The 12,742-nt window shown below is 43.7% G+C and overlaps 1 protein-coding gene across 1 annotated transcript in view; it reads right to left on the bottom strand.

Moving 5' to 3' along the window:
* Positions 1 to 2,522: 2,522 nt before the first annotated feature.
* The window catches only part of ZCCHC7 (zinc finger CCHC-type containing 7), a 119,639-nt gene continuing 109,419 nt past the window's right edge, over positions 2,523 to 12,742 (bottom strand). Inside the window, exons 9-11 of the mRNA XM_065662741.1 lie at positions 12,502 to 12,597; positions 7,437 to 7,554; positions 2,523 to 4,680 (exon numbers count right to left, since the gene is read on the bottom strand). Of these exons, the coding sequence (XP_065518813.1) occupies positions 4,238 to 4,680; positions 7,437 to 7,554; positions 12,502 to 12,597 (657 nt within the window). The 3' untranslated portion in view covers positions 2,523 to 4,237. The remainder of the gene's footprint in view (positions 4,681 to 7,436; positions 7,555 to 12,501; positions 12,598 to 12,742) is intronic.

Here is a 12,742-nt window from a genome sequence, read left to right on the forward strand (position 1 = left end):
ATATTTTTGGTTGTGGAAAATACTTTACCCCTTCAGCTATTTTCCTTATCCCATCCTTCTTATTTCATGCAGAAACATCTTCAACTATATTATTTTTAGGCTAAGGTCTGTAAAATTCATCAGCTGCTGGACAGAAGCCTTATTGGTAGTGCTGAGGGTCACTGATTACGAGTGACAGCCCACTGGTGCAGGACAAACCCCATTTTGTTTCAAGTGGCCCAAGAAAGAGACCTGGGAGTGGAGCCCCCAGCATGGGCACACAGACCAGATGCTTGGTTCTCCTCCAGCAGGTAAATGGCGATGATTTACTCACTGGTCCAGGTGAAGTTTAAAGATCTGGGGAGAGAAGGTTCACTGACTGGCTGTACACCATCAAACTCCATCTGAGGCTGGAAACAGGTCTGCAAATGAGGGTCCTGCTACAGCCCCAGTGTCAGGCAAGAGACAAATCAATGTTGCTTCACTGCGCCCTGTCACTCCCATGTGCAAGGAGGCTAGAGCACCCAGTCTGAGGGAAGATTTTGAAACTGGAGTGGAGTGCACTTGTTGGGAGATGTGGGGCACTGACTTTCAGCCACCTGAGCACTCCTCCAGGCTGGGGAGCAATTGCTGAGGACAGGCAGTCCCGTGCAGCTGGTGGGATGTAAGAGTCTTCATTTTCCTGCTCTCCTTTCCTGCAGTGTCTGACTAGAGGCACGCATAACTTTGCACTACCCAATAGCAGCTCAGGGCACTGCTGCTTATGCATGAGGGAGGGCAGGACCAGCCTGCTGAGACTGCTGAAGGAAGGGACCTCATCGGTCCATCCACTCATCAGCTTGCTCAGCCACCTCTTTCACCACATGAACTTCATGAGGTTCAACAAGGCCAAGTGCAGAGTCCTGCAAGTGGGTTAAGACAACCTCTGGTATCAATACATGCTGGGGGATGAAGGGATTGAGAGTAACTGTGAGGAGAAGGACTTGGCGGTACTGGTGGATGAAAGATTGGACATGAGTGGGCAATGCGTGCTTGCAGCCCAGGCCAATTGTATCTTGGGCTGCATCCAGAGAAGCATAGCCAGCAGGCCAAGGGAGGTGAGTCTGCCCCTCTACTTTGCTCTGATGAGACCCCACTTGGAGTACTGTGCCCAGGTCTGGAGTCCTCAGTACAGGAAAGACATAGGCCTGTTGGAGAGGGTCCAGAGAAGGGCCACAAAAAGGATCAGAGGGATGGAGCACCTCTGCTATGAGGAACGGCTGAGAGAGTTGGGGTTGTTTAGCCTGGAGAAGAGAAGGTTCCAGGGAAACCTTATTGTGGCCTTTCAGTTCTTAAAAGGAGCCTGTAAGAAAGATGGGGAAAGACTTTTTAGCAGGGACTGATGCAACAGGATGAGGGGTGATGACTTTAAACTAAAAGAGGGGGGATTCAGGCTGGATGAGAGGAAGAAATTCTTTACAATGAGGGTGGTAAAACACTGGCACAGGTTGCCCAGAGAGGTGGTAGATGCGCTGTCTCTGGAGGCATTCTGTGATTCTATGATTTCCACCAGGTTGTTCAACTCTTTCCTGAAACCCACCAGCAAGACAGCACACCCCCTCAGGCAGCCCTCTGCTGTCCCCTTGTCAGCTTTACCATTTTAGGGTCTTTTTCCTTAGTGGTTCAGTTACACATTTGTTTCTGTTCTTTAAATGCATGCTTTGCTGTTCTACTGACTCCCATATTAAGAACGGAAATTTTACTTTGCACGTTATTTATCCAGCTGCCTTTCCTCTAGAAAACAAGTCAACCTTTCCTTGATAGCTGCATTATCTTGGCCCTCTGATTCACCTCCAAATTCTCTTGTGGGCCCTCTACAGCAGATTTGCCCTCTTTTGCTGTGCAAAGCCTGACATAAAGTAGTATTTGAGCTGATGTCTTAACCTGCCATGACCTAAGTAGGCTTGTGGTTATTGCTTCAGTTTGTGTATGTTTCTGCAGTATGTTGTTTCCTTTAACACAGCTTTGCTGCCTCATGGTCAGCAACTTATGGGAGCTGCACTGCAGCACTGGTCCCTGGTCACTCAGATCCTGGCATTCACCTGCAATGTTGCCAGGAGTTCCTTCATCCAGCTCCAACTGTTCTTCTTCTCTTCGCATGCTTCCAAATACCCCACTTCCCTGTGCTTTTGTTCACTGTCTTGCAACAACAAGCAAGACATCTATCAGAGCAAGGGCCAGGTTAGGGATCTCAGGACTCAAAAGGAAAGTCAAGAGATGTTTCCATCAAAAATGTATCATCTGGTGCTTGCAGCAGTTACTGCCAGTGACAGGCACAAGTCACAATCTACAGTCAGGCTTCTGTGGGTTAGAACCATAGAATCGATCAGGTTGGAAAAGACCTTGAAGATCAAGTCCAACAGCTCCCCATCACTATCAAGGCCACCACTAAACCATGTCATTAAGGGTCTCATCTATATGGTTTGTGAACACTCCCAGGGATACCAGTCCTTATCACACAACTGTACAGTGAAGAAAATGGTGAGGCCACAATTTCACTGAGCCATTTTTACTCAAAAAATCCCCAGATTTATTCAATATTACCTTGAAAAACAGTGGAGAAAACACATCTGGAAGTCAAGATGCAAAACTCAGCATACAAGAAAAGATGAGTTTCAATGTTAGGGTAGAGCTTTTTCAGGAATGGAATTAGTATTTTCTTCATTTTTTTATTTTTTATTAGGGCTAAAACTGATTTCCTTTTTCAGTGTTGTCAGGAACTTTTCAATCAAGTGATCACTGAAATTTAACTTTGGTTGCCAGCAAGGACATACACACAAAACAGGGCATTAGGTTCTCAAGTATTATGCAGGTGTAGCTCTACTCCAGCCACCTCTGAGATGAGGTGATATGGTCACTAAAATACCAGTGTTCTCACTGGCAACTTTGCCAAACAAAAAGCTGATGAATTCAGGAAGTACCAGCAAAGAATACTGCTGTCAGAATGATACCCCTGAACTGTTTCTAGAGTATCTCTATCAGTTTCTCAGATGCCCTTAAATTAGCACAGGTTACAAATGCTTTCTAATTTTAAAACACAACCGTAGACAAAGGCCTATCTCTTAGTAAAATTAAGAGAGGACATGCACTTTTCTGAAACGCAGCTTTTAGTTACTATCAATTGCTTAGCAAAAGGAGTGGTATAGGATGGAGCAGGTTATGAGTCATAATTTTCTTTTCAAAACCAGGAGAATCTCTTGCCAGAGGTGATGTAGTTTCAGCTCACAAAAGAGAAGAAAACTGGCTTTAATTATGCTTAGTAATGTGAGAAAATGTGAAATAAAGCTACATTTTTTTATATCCCTTGTGAAGTTTTATTTGGGTTGCTCCTTTGATTAAGCATTTCTTCTTACAAAGCTTTTAAACACATTTAATTCCAGTGTACAAAAATACCTGTCTTTAAAAAAAATACTAAATTTTAACACAGTATGTCTGGAACCAAATAATTCTTTCATACTCTGCTATCTTTTCACTGGAAATAACTTCCACATCAAGGGGAACAGGACATATTTAATTTGAGATGTAAACTCTGTTCTCAGCCGCTTTTTCCTGCCCTGCTGACTTGTTGGCAAGGAGAGGGAATGGGCCTGTGCACCAAAAATTGTGGCACTGGGGGTGATGGATCCACAATGGAGCATGAGGCAGAAGACTGTCAAATCTCAAAGTGCAAGCCAATGACTTTGCAACACCCTCCTTCTGGGAGGAACTGAAGTGAAACCGTGCCCAGATGCAAGCCGGAAAATACTGAGTGGCTGCAGGAAACATGCTTTATATCCACATCCCTGGTCTGCATCCCAACTTCCCCTAACATGAGAGTCTCTCCTCCATCAGCTCCAAAGGCACTGTGTTCCCTAGCAACACATCCTGCTCTGGCAGGCAGAGCAACACCTCACTAATGCAAAAACAAAAGCTACCAAATCAAGCATGGCCCCTTTTACCTAAATATCCCCCCAAGCAAAGAAGACTTACAGCCTATATGGGGACTGCTGAAAAGTACAGCCACTCCAGGCACAACCACTAAGCCCGCCTGTCAAGTGGCCAGTTCATGACAGACAGAGCACTCCCTTCTGGGAACAGAATTCAGTGTGTGACTTGTACCTGGGTATGCCCATATGGGTTCAGGGACAAACTCAAATTCAGTGTACTAAGAGAGGGACAAAAATAAAGAGAAGACAGAACTGGAGTCAGTAAATGCCAGTGCTACCTATCTGCTTCCTCATCACCAGGAAGAAGACCTCTTCTTCTTCTGTTTTATGAGGAATAAATTCTCAGTGTTACCAGCACTAGCATCTTTCCGCTTTTTCCATTTCTTCTTTCTTTTAGCACCTTTCAGAGACTCCTGTGTGTAAGCAGTCTTGCTGCCTGAGAATGCCTTGAAAATGGACTTGTGATGGATTCTGCTGCCCTTAAATGCCTGCCTTTTACACCCTCTAGGGAAGTCCTCTTCCAGGTTGTGGCTGATTTCAACATCACTCCTGGGTTTCTCTTCTCTGTGTTTCTCTGCCTGGGACATCTTCACCCTTTTCTGACACTTGCCATCTTTGTTATGTTTCTGATGTTCTTTCCAAGGCTTGTTCTTTTTCTTACGGCTGTGCCCCTCATGTTCCTCCTCCTGCCATGGTGTCTCTGGCTTTTCAGGCAGAAGGCCAGCTTCATATAGTTCTGCAAAACAGAGCAGTGCCTTTCAATAAGCATGCAAACCACCTAAAACATAGTGCTCAAGCCATCACAGCTGTCCTTGTGTATTTATGAAGTTAGTTAGACAATGTTGTGGTTTAAACCCAGCCACACAGCTTGTCCACGCACTCCCCCCGCCACTTTCTCCCTCTTTCTTTCCTTCCCCTCGCTGCCCCCCCCCAGCTCCCGCAGGGATGGTGAAGAGAATCAAGAGAATGTAACTCCCATGGGTTGAGATAAGAACAGTCCAGTAACTAAGGTATAACACAAACCACTACTGCTACCACCAATGATAATAATAAGAGAAAATAACAAGGGAAGAGAATATGATACCACTTGCCGAACGAGTCTGAACCCCCGCCAAAGACAGCCTGTGCCCCTTCCGGGTAACTCCCAGTTACCTCCCTGGGCATGCTGTGCTGTGGTATGGAATACCCCTTTGGTTAGTTTGGGTCAGGTGTCCTGTCTCTGCTTCCTTCCGGCCTCCCCTCGTCCCTGGCAGAGCATGAGACTCACAAAGTCCTTAGTCAGAGTAAACATTACTTAGCAACAACTAAAAACATTTGTGTTATCAGCTGTGTTCCCAGGCCGAAAGTCAAAACACAGCACTGCACCAGCTGCTAAGAAGGAGAAAACTGACTGCTACTGCTGAACCCAGGACAGTATCCACCCCTTATTCCACACCATTCACGTCATGCTCAGATCCCACATTTTCAATATGACATCACTCTTACATATATATACATTCACATACACCCACAGACAGAGAGAAAAAAATAAATAATTTCTTAGTGCATGGACCAGTCACAATGGGGTGCTTTTGCCATTTCCTCCCAGTCAGGCTGATTTCAGCCTCCAGTACAGTCAACTCTTGGGATCCTCCTGTCACTCCAGAAATATAGATGGGTTCTACCCCTTGACAGCTTGATGGCATCAGGTTACACTGTGCACTGGTATCTACTAGAGCCTTATACTTCTGTGGGACAGATGTGCCAGGCCATCTGATCCACACAGTCCAGTAAATCCAATCGTCCCCTACCTCCACCCGGCTGGAGGCTCTAATAGTCGTCACATTGGTCACTTACGTCTTCTTGATAGGGATTAGTCTTTATCACAGGAGCTGGAGTAAAATCAGCTCTTCCACTCCATCTGGGAACCTGCTCACCAGAGACTGAAGCTGCAGATCTCATGGGATGATAGTCTTGGCCCTTGCTCCCCTCTTCAATTCACTCACCCATTCCTCCAAAGCTGAAGTAGGTTTTCCGTCCCACTTTGTCATGTCTTCTCTGTGATCCCACAGGTAAAACCATAGGGTGGCCTGTGGCATATACCTTCTATATCTTCTCTCTTGGAGAATAGGACTCCTTTTGTTAATAGCTGAGACATGTGTTGGTACACGTGAGGAGCTGGATAAATCAGACAGATCGTCCCTCAGTTGTCTGAGATCCTGGGACAGATTTTCCACAGCTGAGATGATGGAAGGGGTGAGGTTGTCTTTGAACTCCCGGAGTTTATGAATAATTTCATCCACTGTTAGTGGTACCATGTCATTCCAGGTTACCGTTGCCAATGAATGGGCATATGACGACGATGCATTCTGTGTTAGTTTTCGCCACATGGATCGTGTACATTCAACTTCATCTGGGTCTATGGGTATATCCCCATTATTTGACTTGATGTGAAAGATCATCTCTACAATGGCTGATTGCCTCAGAGACTGGATGCCTTTGTCTAAAGTAGTCCACTTGGCTGAACGACTCATAACATCATCCTTGTATAGGAACCTTTCTTTCACAGCTGCCAAGAGGCACCTCCAAAGACTGAGGGACTTTTTCTCTCTTGCATTTGCTTTGTCAATTCCCCCTTCTCTAGCAAGTGATACCAGCTGCTTGGCTTCCCTGCCTTCTAGTTCGTGACCATTGGCCCCATTGTCCCAGCATCGGAGCAACCAGGTGATGATGTGCTCCCTTGATTGATGGCAAGATTAAAAGATTTTAATCTTTTCTCATATTCTGTAGCTTGGTTGAGGTCCGAGATCGAGAAGTCACCTCTTCTTCTTCTTCGTCTTCATGTGATGATGACTCCTGATCAGATGCTGGACCGAGTGGTGAATGCATTGTTTCTTCATCTTGCTTCACCCTTCTTGCCTCTTTTTTGCTTTTTCTCTTGCTTACAGGGGCAACCGATATTGGTACGAATTGGTCCTCTGGTTTAGCTGCAGTTATTATCACTGTGGTTTGAGTAACGACTATCCTTGTCGCTGGGATTGGTGTAGCTATGGTGCTTGGAGCTGGGGTAGCCGCGCTGTCTGTTGCAGTCGAAGTTTGAGTAGCTGCTGTGCTTGCAGCTGGGGAAGCTGTGCTTGCAGCTGGGGTAGCTGTGCTGTCCATTGAAGCCAAAATTTGGGTAGCGACTCTGGTAGATTTTTTCATAGTATTTTTTTTTTCTGTCAGCAGACTAGAATCATAACAAGTTACATCTTAATCCTCTTCTGCCTCGTTTATAGCATTTTCAATCTCAGTGGATTTTTTAGGATTAAAACATCTGATAGCACCCACCTTGTGACTTTGACACAATAAATTTCCATGATAGTCAGGGTTGAATAAAGTCACAGATCTTATACTAGTGTTCAAGTCTACCTGCAAGTCCCTATAGCCTTCCCAACATGTGAAACATTAAACACAACAAAAAGTATTTTGAAGAACTGAAAGGCAGGAGAGATCTCACAAAACATACTGTACCTGCAACCTTTCTTTTTAATCTGTTTGCCCTTCTCTTGATATCATATTCATCATCATAGTAGCAGATGAATGGAGAAGAAGGGAACATGCTTCCGTGCATCCGCCTTTCTGAGCACTCCTGCAAAACACATTTCAAGTCACTAGATGTGGCTGAGTTGTCTGGAAGGAAAATCAGTCAGATTCTGGAGATGCTGGTCTGCGCCTGTGGAGGATGTGGCCAGCAATTGTTTAAACACTGATAATTCTATTAACATCCAATAACCCTTCCTGTGCACACAGAGAAACACACGTAACATAAGCCAAGCTGCAGTTTTCTCGTAGCAAATGGAAGGAATCCTATGTCTTCCTGCAGTTCCTACACATCTATAGCACCGACAGAAGCAGAGGTCTAGAAGGAGGTGAGTGCTAGGTAAATATGAGGTGGACTGCAAGCAGAGCTGTAGGATCCAGGCCATAGGGCTGTCCTGCCTGTAGCCAGGACAGGTCCATCCCCCCCCAGGCTGTTTCCTGGTCTCCCAGCACAGCCACATGCCCAGTCTCCTTGAAAGGAAAATGCTTCTTATTGCAGGGAATCTCTTTTAAACTACATCATTTGGGCTGGAAGTATGGGCAGAAATGTGGCAGACTGCAAGGGTGGAATGGGCTGAAGAGGAAGTAAGCAGTGATGAGGAGCTGGGTGCAGCATCCTCCCCACACTGCCTGGCTGCATCCTCCCCACAGTCTGGCTGCTGCAGTTTTCTCACAGATGTAATTGAAAACCAAATCCTACAGGTGAGTGCAGTGCAAACACATCAGATTGTAGGAAAGTGGAAGAGAGCCTGAAACCATTGTCTGCGGTGAGGAGGGGGTTGGCTGTTGTATCACGTGCATGTCAGCCTATTCCCAAACACTTCATTCAGCAATGTGAGTTATTCCACTGCTGTACACAAAGTTTTAACGACGTCTTGTGAGTCAGGCTTACTGGGATGTTTCCCACAGTCATTTATTTTTTTTCTCAGAGTAGCATGTGATATATATACATATATATCTATCCTTGCAAATTGCTTGTTAGCTGTTGTGCTTTGCAATATCATCTTTCTACTTCTTGGATACTGCCCAAACCTAGTGAACTCTGGTCCTTGTTATTCTCAATAAACTGTCAGGATCTTTCACTCACCCTGATGTTTCCACCACAAGCTAAGCAGCTTTCCTTCTTTGTTTATTATTTCCAGTGCCACCTCTAGCACCCCCTTTTCCCCATGTGTCCTCTTGCCTCCTCCCTCTCTTTCTCAGAGGCAGAGTACATCAAAGATGCATTTTGCATGTATTTCATATTTCTCAGCTTGTATTTGGCCTTTCCTTGGCTGAAATTAAATGAAGAATCATGCTGTTCTCCATGGTGTCCTCCAAAAGGGTATTGTTAGGCTGTGTGACAACTGGCTTGTCTTTACATGCACAGAGGAGTGTGGATGAGCAATGGCAGTCAAGGGATCAGCCTTATACTCCACTGTGAAATTATGCCGAAAGGGACCTAGAAGGGGCTTGCAAGTCCATCCATTGCCTGAGGCTGTTATCATTAGCTATTCGACGGCGAAAAGCATATCCTGGAAGTTGATTGCATTTCACACTGAACACCTTGAATAGCCACCTATCAACCCACAAAAAAACATATCTCTCACCTTTCCAGGGTTCTCTATCTACCTTCCCCAGATTTAAGACAAGAGAAAAGAGTAACAGACAAATGGCACTTCAAATACCTGTGTTTCATATTAGTGAAACCTAAGAGTGGCCTCCAGGCAGGCACAAAGATGCCTGTCTATTTGGAATAAATGAAAGAAAATGTTATACCTAAACACTGCCAAAGAGATTACTGAAAATGACATAGATTGGCTTTACATAGGAGTATGCAAAGACACACTCATCTTTGTGTGACAGCTGTGAAATGTACTGCTTGAGATCCTGCTTCAAATCTAGGGCTTGCTTTGTGGATGTGTGGCCATTCCTTCTTTTTGTTCTGTTAATGTTCTGACAGAAAGAGAAGCTGTAGTGAATGAAATGCACATGCCACTGAAATCAGCACTCCTTTTTATCTCAGCAATGTCCAACATGCACTTGGATATATCCTTCCCCCTCAAGTAAGCTGCCATTGCTGCCATACACTGTGTACTGTTAAATGCTCTTGGGACAGTCTTCAGTGCTAGAGGTATCATACAGAGGATGGAAAGCAGAGCCTGCTACCAACCTGCAAGAGTGTGTGATTGGCATACTGGATGTGAATGCAAGGCACATCTGCAGATACTGTACAACTCCTTATCACTACTGCCTTGAGAACTTGCTGCAGCCTGAATAATGCAATAGGCTGTTCCTCATTAACTTACCCTCCTTCTTAACTTTCTAATGGGGATGTCCCCTAAGATGACCATGCATTTGTTATGGATCATAAGAGACAATGTTTTGGATGTGTGGATTGCTACAAAATGAACTATAATGTAAAGTCTACTAGAGACAAATTATTTCTTGTCCTTATTAAATCCTTAGTTTATATAAAAACATGTCTGTCAATAAAAAATAAAGCAAATTCAGGAAACGTAAGAGCCAGGTGATGGCACCTCTGACACTTTACGTCTTAACTGTTTCCACTTCTACAAACAAGAAGTGGTCTGCAATGATGGTCTTACCAGAACTCCACAGCTAACTCTGGAATTTCATAAGGTTTTTGCTCTTGCCTCTGCTTCTAGGAAAGCTCTCCCTAGACCTTTACCAAACAAAAGGAATTTCAGGTGTTCCTAAACTAGATAAAATAGCAACATGGAAGGAAAGGACTAGAGTGGAAAGCACTGGTTATGGTGCATCTATAAGAAACTAACCCTAGCCTTGTCTTCTTGTTCAGTTTGTTATTCATCTGCTTTAACTGCACAAATAAAGCAATAGAACATAATTCCTGAGGTATAGAAATTGGAAAAATGTTAAGCTGCTTGCCATCATAAGTATTTTTTTTCCGTTAAAAATATTAACTTTAAAAAGAAAAACAGACAAAAATCCTTTTTCACCCTTAAATTACAGGCAGATCTTTCATGCTGCCAGAGCAGCTCACCACCTGAACTCAGGCACTGATTATGTTCTCAGCTTTCTTAGCCAGTGAGAGATGCAAACCTCAGAAGCTTTCCCTGTCCAGCTGGGTCACTGTGCAGATGCACATGCAGCCTCCCAGTCCAATTTCCTCATCCATTTTTGGATAGGAAGTTTAACGATTTGAGGGCAAATACTCAGTTATCATTATGTAATCTGATGTGTGTCCTGGTTCTTTTTCTGTATGCATATATGAAGTCTGGTATCTTTGCCCTTCTGTGTTGTGACTATGACTTCTCCATTTTCATTCTGTCATTGCTCAGGCTATTTCTGCTCCTCGTACACTAGTAAAAATACTATCTTACCTTCTTTAGCTTTGATAACTGAAAAGTGTTGTCCTTGAGTCACTTTACTGCCTTACTAATTTCAAACAGTTACTACCATTTTCCATCCAAGCTATCAGGTCCTCCTACATATTTACAAATCATTGTTATAGCAGCTGTATTTGTATCCATGTATGGCTGTCTGCCTTCCTCAAATGCCATTTTTTAACAGGTTAGTAAAATGTTCCTTATCTATTGCTGGCAGTCAGCCTCACTTCCTTCTTCAATCCTCTCACTTCTGTTTTTATTGTATACGTCCATTTTAGAGTCCATATTACTGGAAGGGGTTTTATTCTGGTTTTGTTTAACAACATCAGTTTCAGTGCTGTTTTCACAGGCTTTATCAGCTCTAGTCCCAAACACCAGAACAAGCTTGTTTACATGACTGTGCTGCTGAGGAATCACGCTGCTGCTGCACACATAGCTGTGCCTTGAGCAGATATTCTGCAGATGAAGCCAAGGATTTAGACTCCTGTACCACAGTCAAGGCAGTGTCTGTACTCATGCCAGGGGTGACACCAAGCTGGTGGCACACAGTGGTCTCTTAGCAAGCTTGGATTGCAACAGCTGCTTATTTCCTGCCTCTCCCAATCCAGGTGAGCAGGCAGCCACGTCTCCTGGTTGTACACAATGGCCTTAGCTCAAAGAAGAAAATCTTCACTTTTCTCCAAAGACAGCTCAGCATTGAAAATCTTCCATTCATCTTTCACTCTGCCATGAGAAGATCCCAGCAAACCCACCCTACCTGTCCCACTATTCCCCACAGGGATTAACTGTTTAGCTGAAAACAGCAGCAAGCTTTTAACAATACATATTCAGTAGCTGTAGGAGCCAACACACAAAGCATGCAGGAGAAGGAAGGAATTTGCTATCTCTAAGCTGCAGGAAACTATAAAATTCACCTATCCAATGCATGAGTAACACTCATTTTCTAGAATACTTGTGCTTCATGAACTTATTCCATAAAAGAAAAGAACTAACATTGTTTGGTGTTGGTATTTGCAGGTGGAGAGCTGCACTTGTCACAAAAGGGGCCTGAAAAAGGTGATAAGCATCACCAAGCAACCCCAGAAAATGCAGCAGAACTCCAGTTTTTACTGAAGCCACTTAAGGCTCATGTCTGTACACCTTACAGAAGGATAATGTCAACCTTAATTCAGATGCTGAATTAAACTAAGAAACTACAAGTGAAGAACATCAAAAGCAGGCAGAAACAGAAAATTCCTAAAATCAGATTTCAAATTGTCAGGCTGATTGTGGTGAAAAACCTTACATGATGTTGAACATGGCAGTAAAAAAAAAAAAAAAAAAAAAAGCTGTGTTTACCAACTGTTTATTTTCCAATATTCTCCCCAAAATTAATTTTGATTTAGGATTTAAAAAACAAAGCAATAAACATGCCAAGGAGAAACAGTAACTTTTCTTCCATATCTTTAAATCAGATGGGTGAGATCACTTAATACATTGGCCTCCATGGATTACAGCAATGCTGCAAAACCAAACATTTCATTGGTGTGGCCCTTCATAGAGGATTAGCTTGACTCTTCCAGCTCTTTTCTCCAAACACGTATCATGTCAGAGATGAACCACCCAAGGGATACATTTAACATTAATGCAGATACTGCTAAACTTACATATCCAAAATGTCCTTTCCGGGAACAGTTGTAGCAGTACACTATAGCAGAGCGCTCAGAGCGAGAACTGGCTGCCTTGATGGGTCCTGGCTTTGTCTGAAAGATAGAAACAGGTAAGAATTAGGTCTGGCAGTATTCTGAATGCCGAATTACAGATAAATTTAAATTACATAAATAAAATTTTATTATGCTTAAATCAATACATTCCTGCTTGCTGTTGGAATATTATGTTTGAAAAAGA

This window comes from Lathamus discolor, chromosome Z, assembly GCF_037157495.1.
Source record: "Lathamus discolor isolate bLatDis1 chromosome Z, bLatDis1.hap1, whole genome shotgun sequence".
Taxonomy (NCBI): Eukaryota; Metazoa; Chordata; class Aves; order Psittaciformes; family Psittacidae; genus Lathamus; species Lathamus discolor.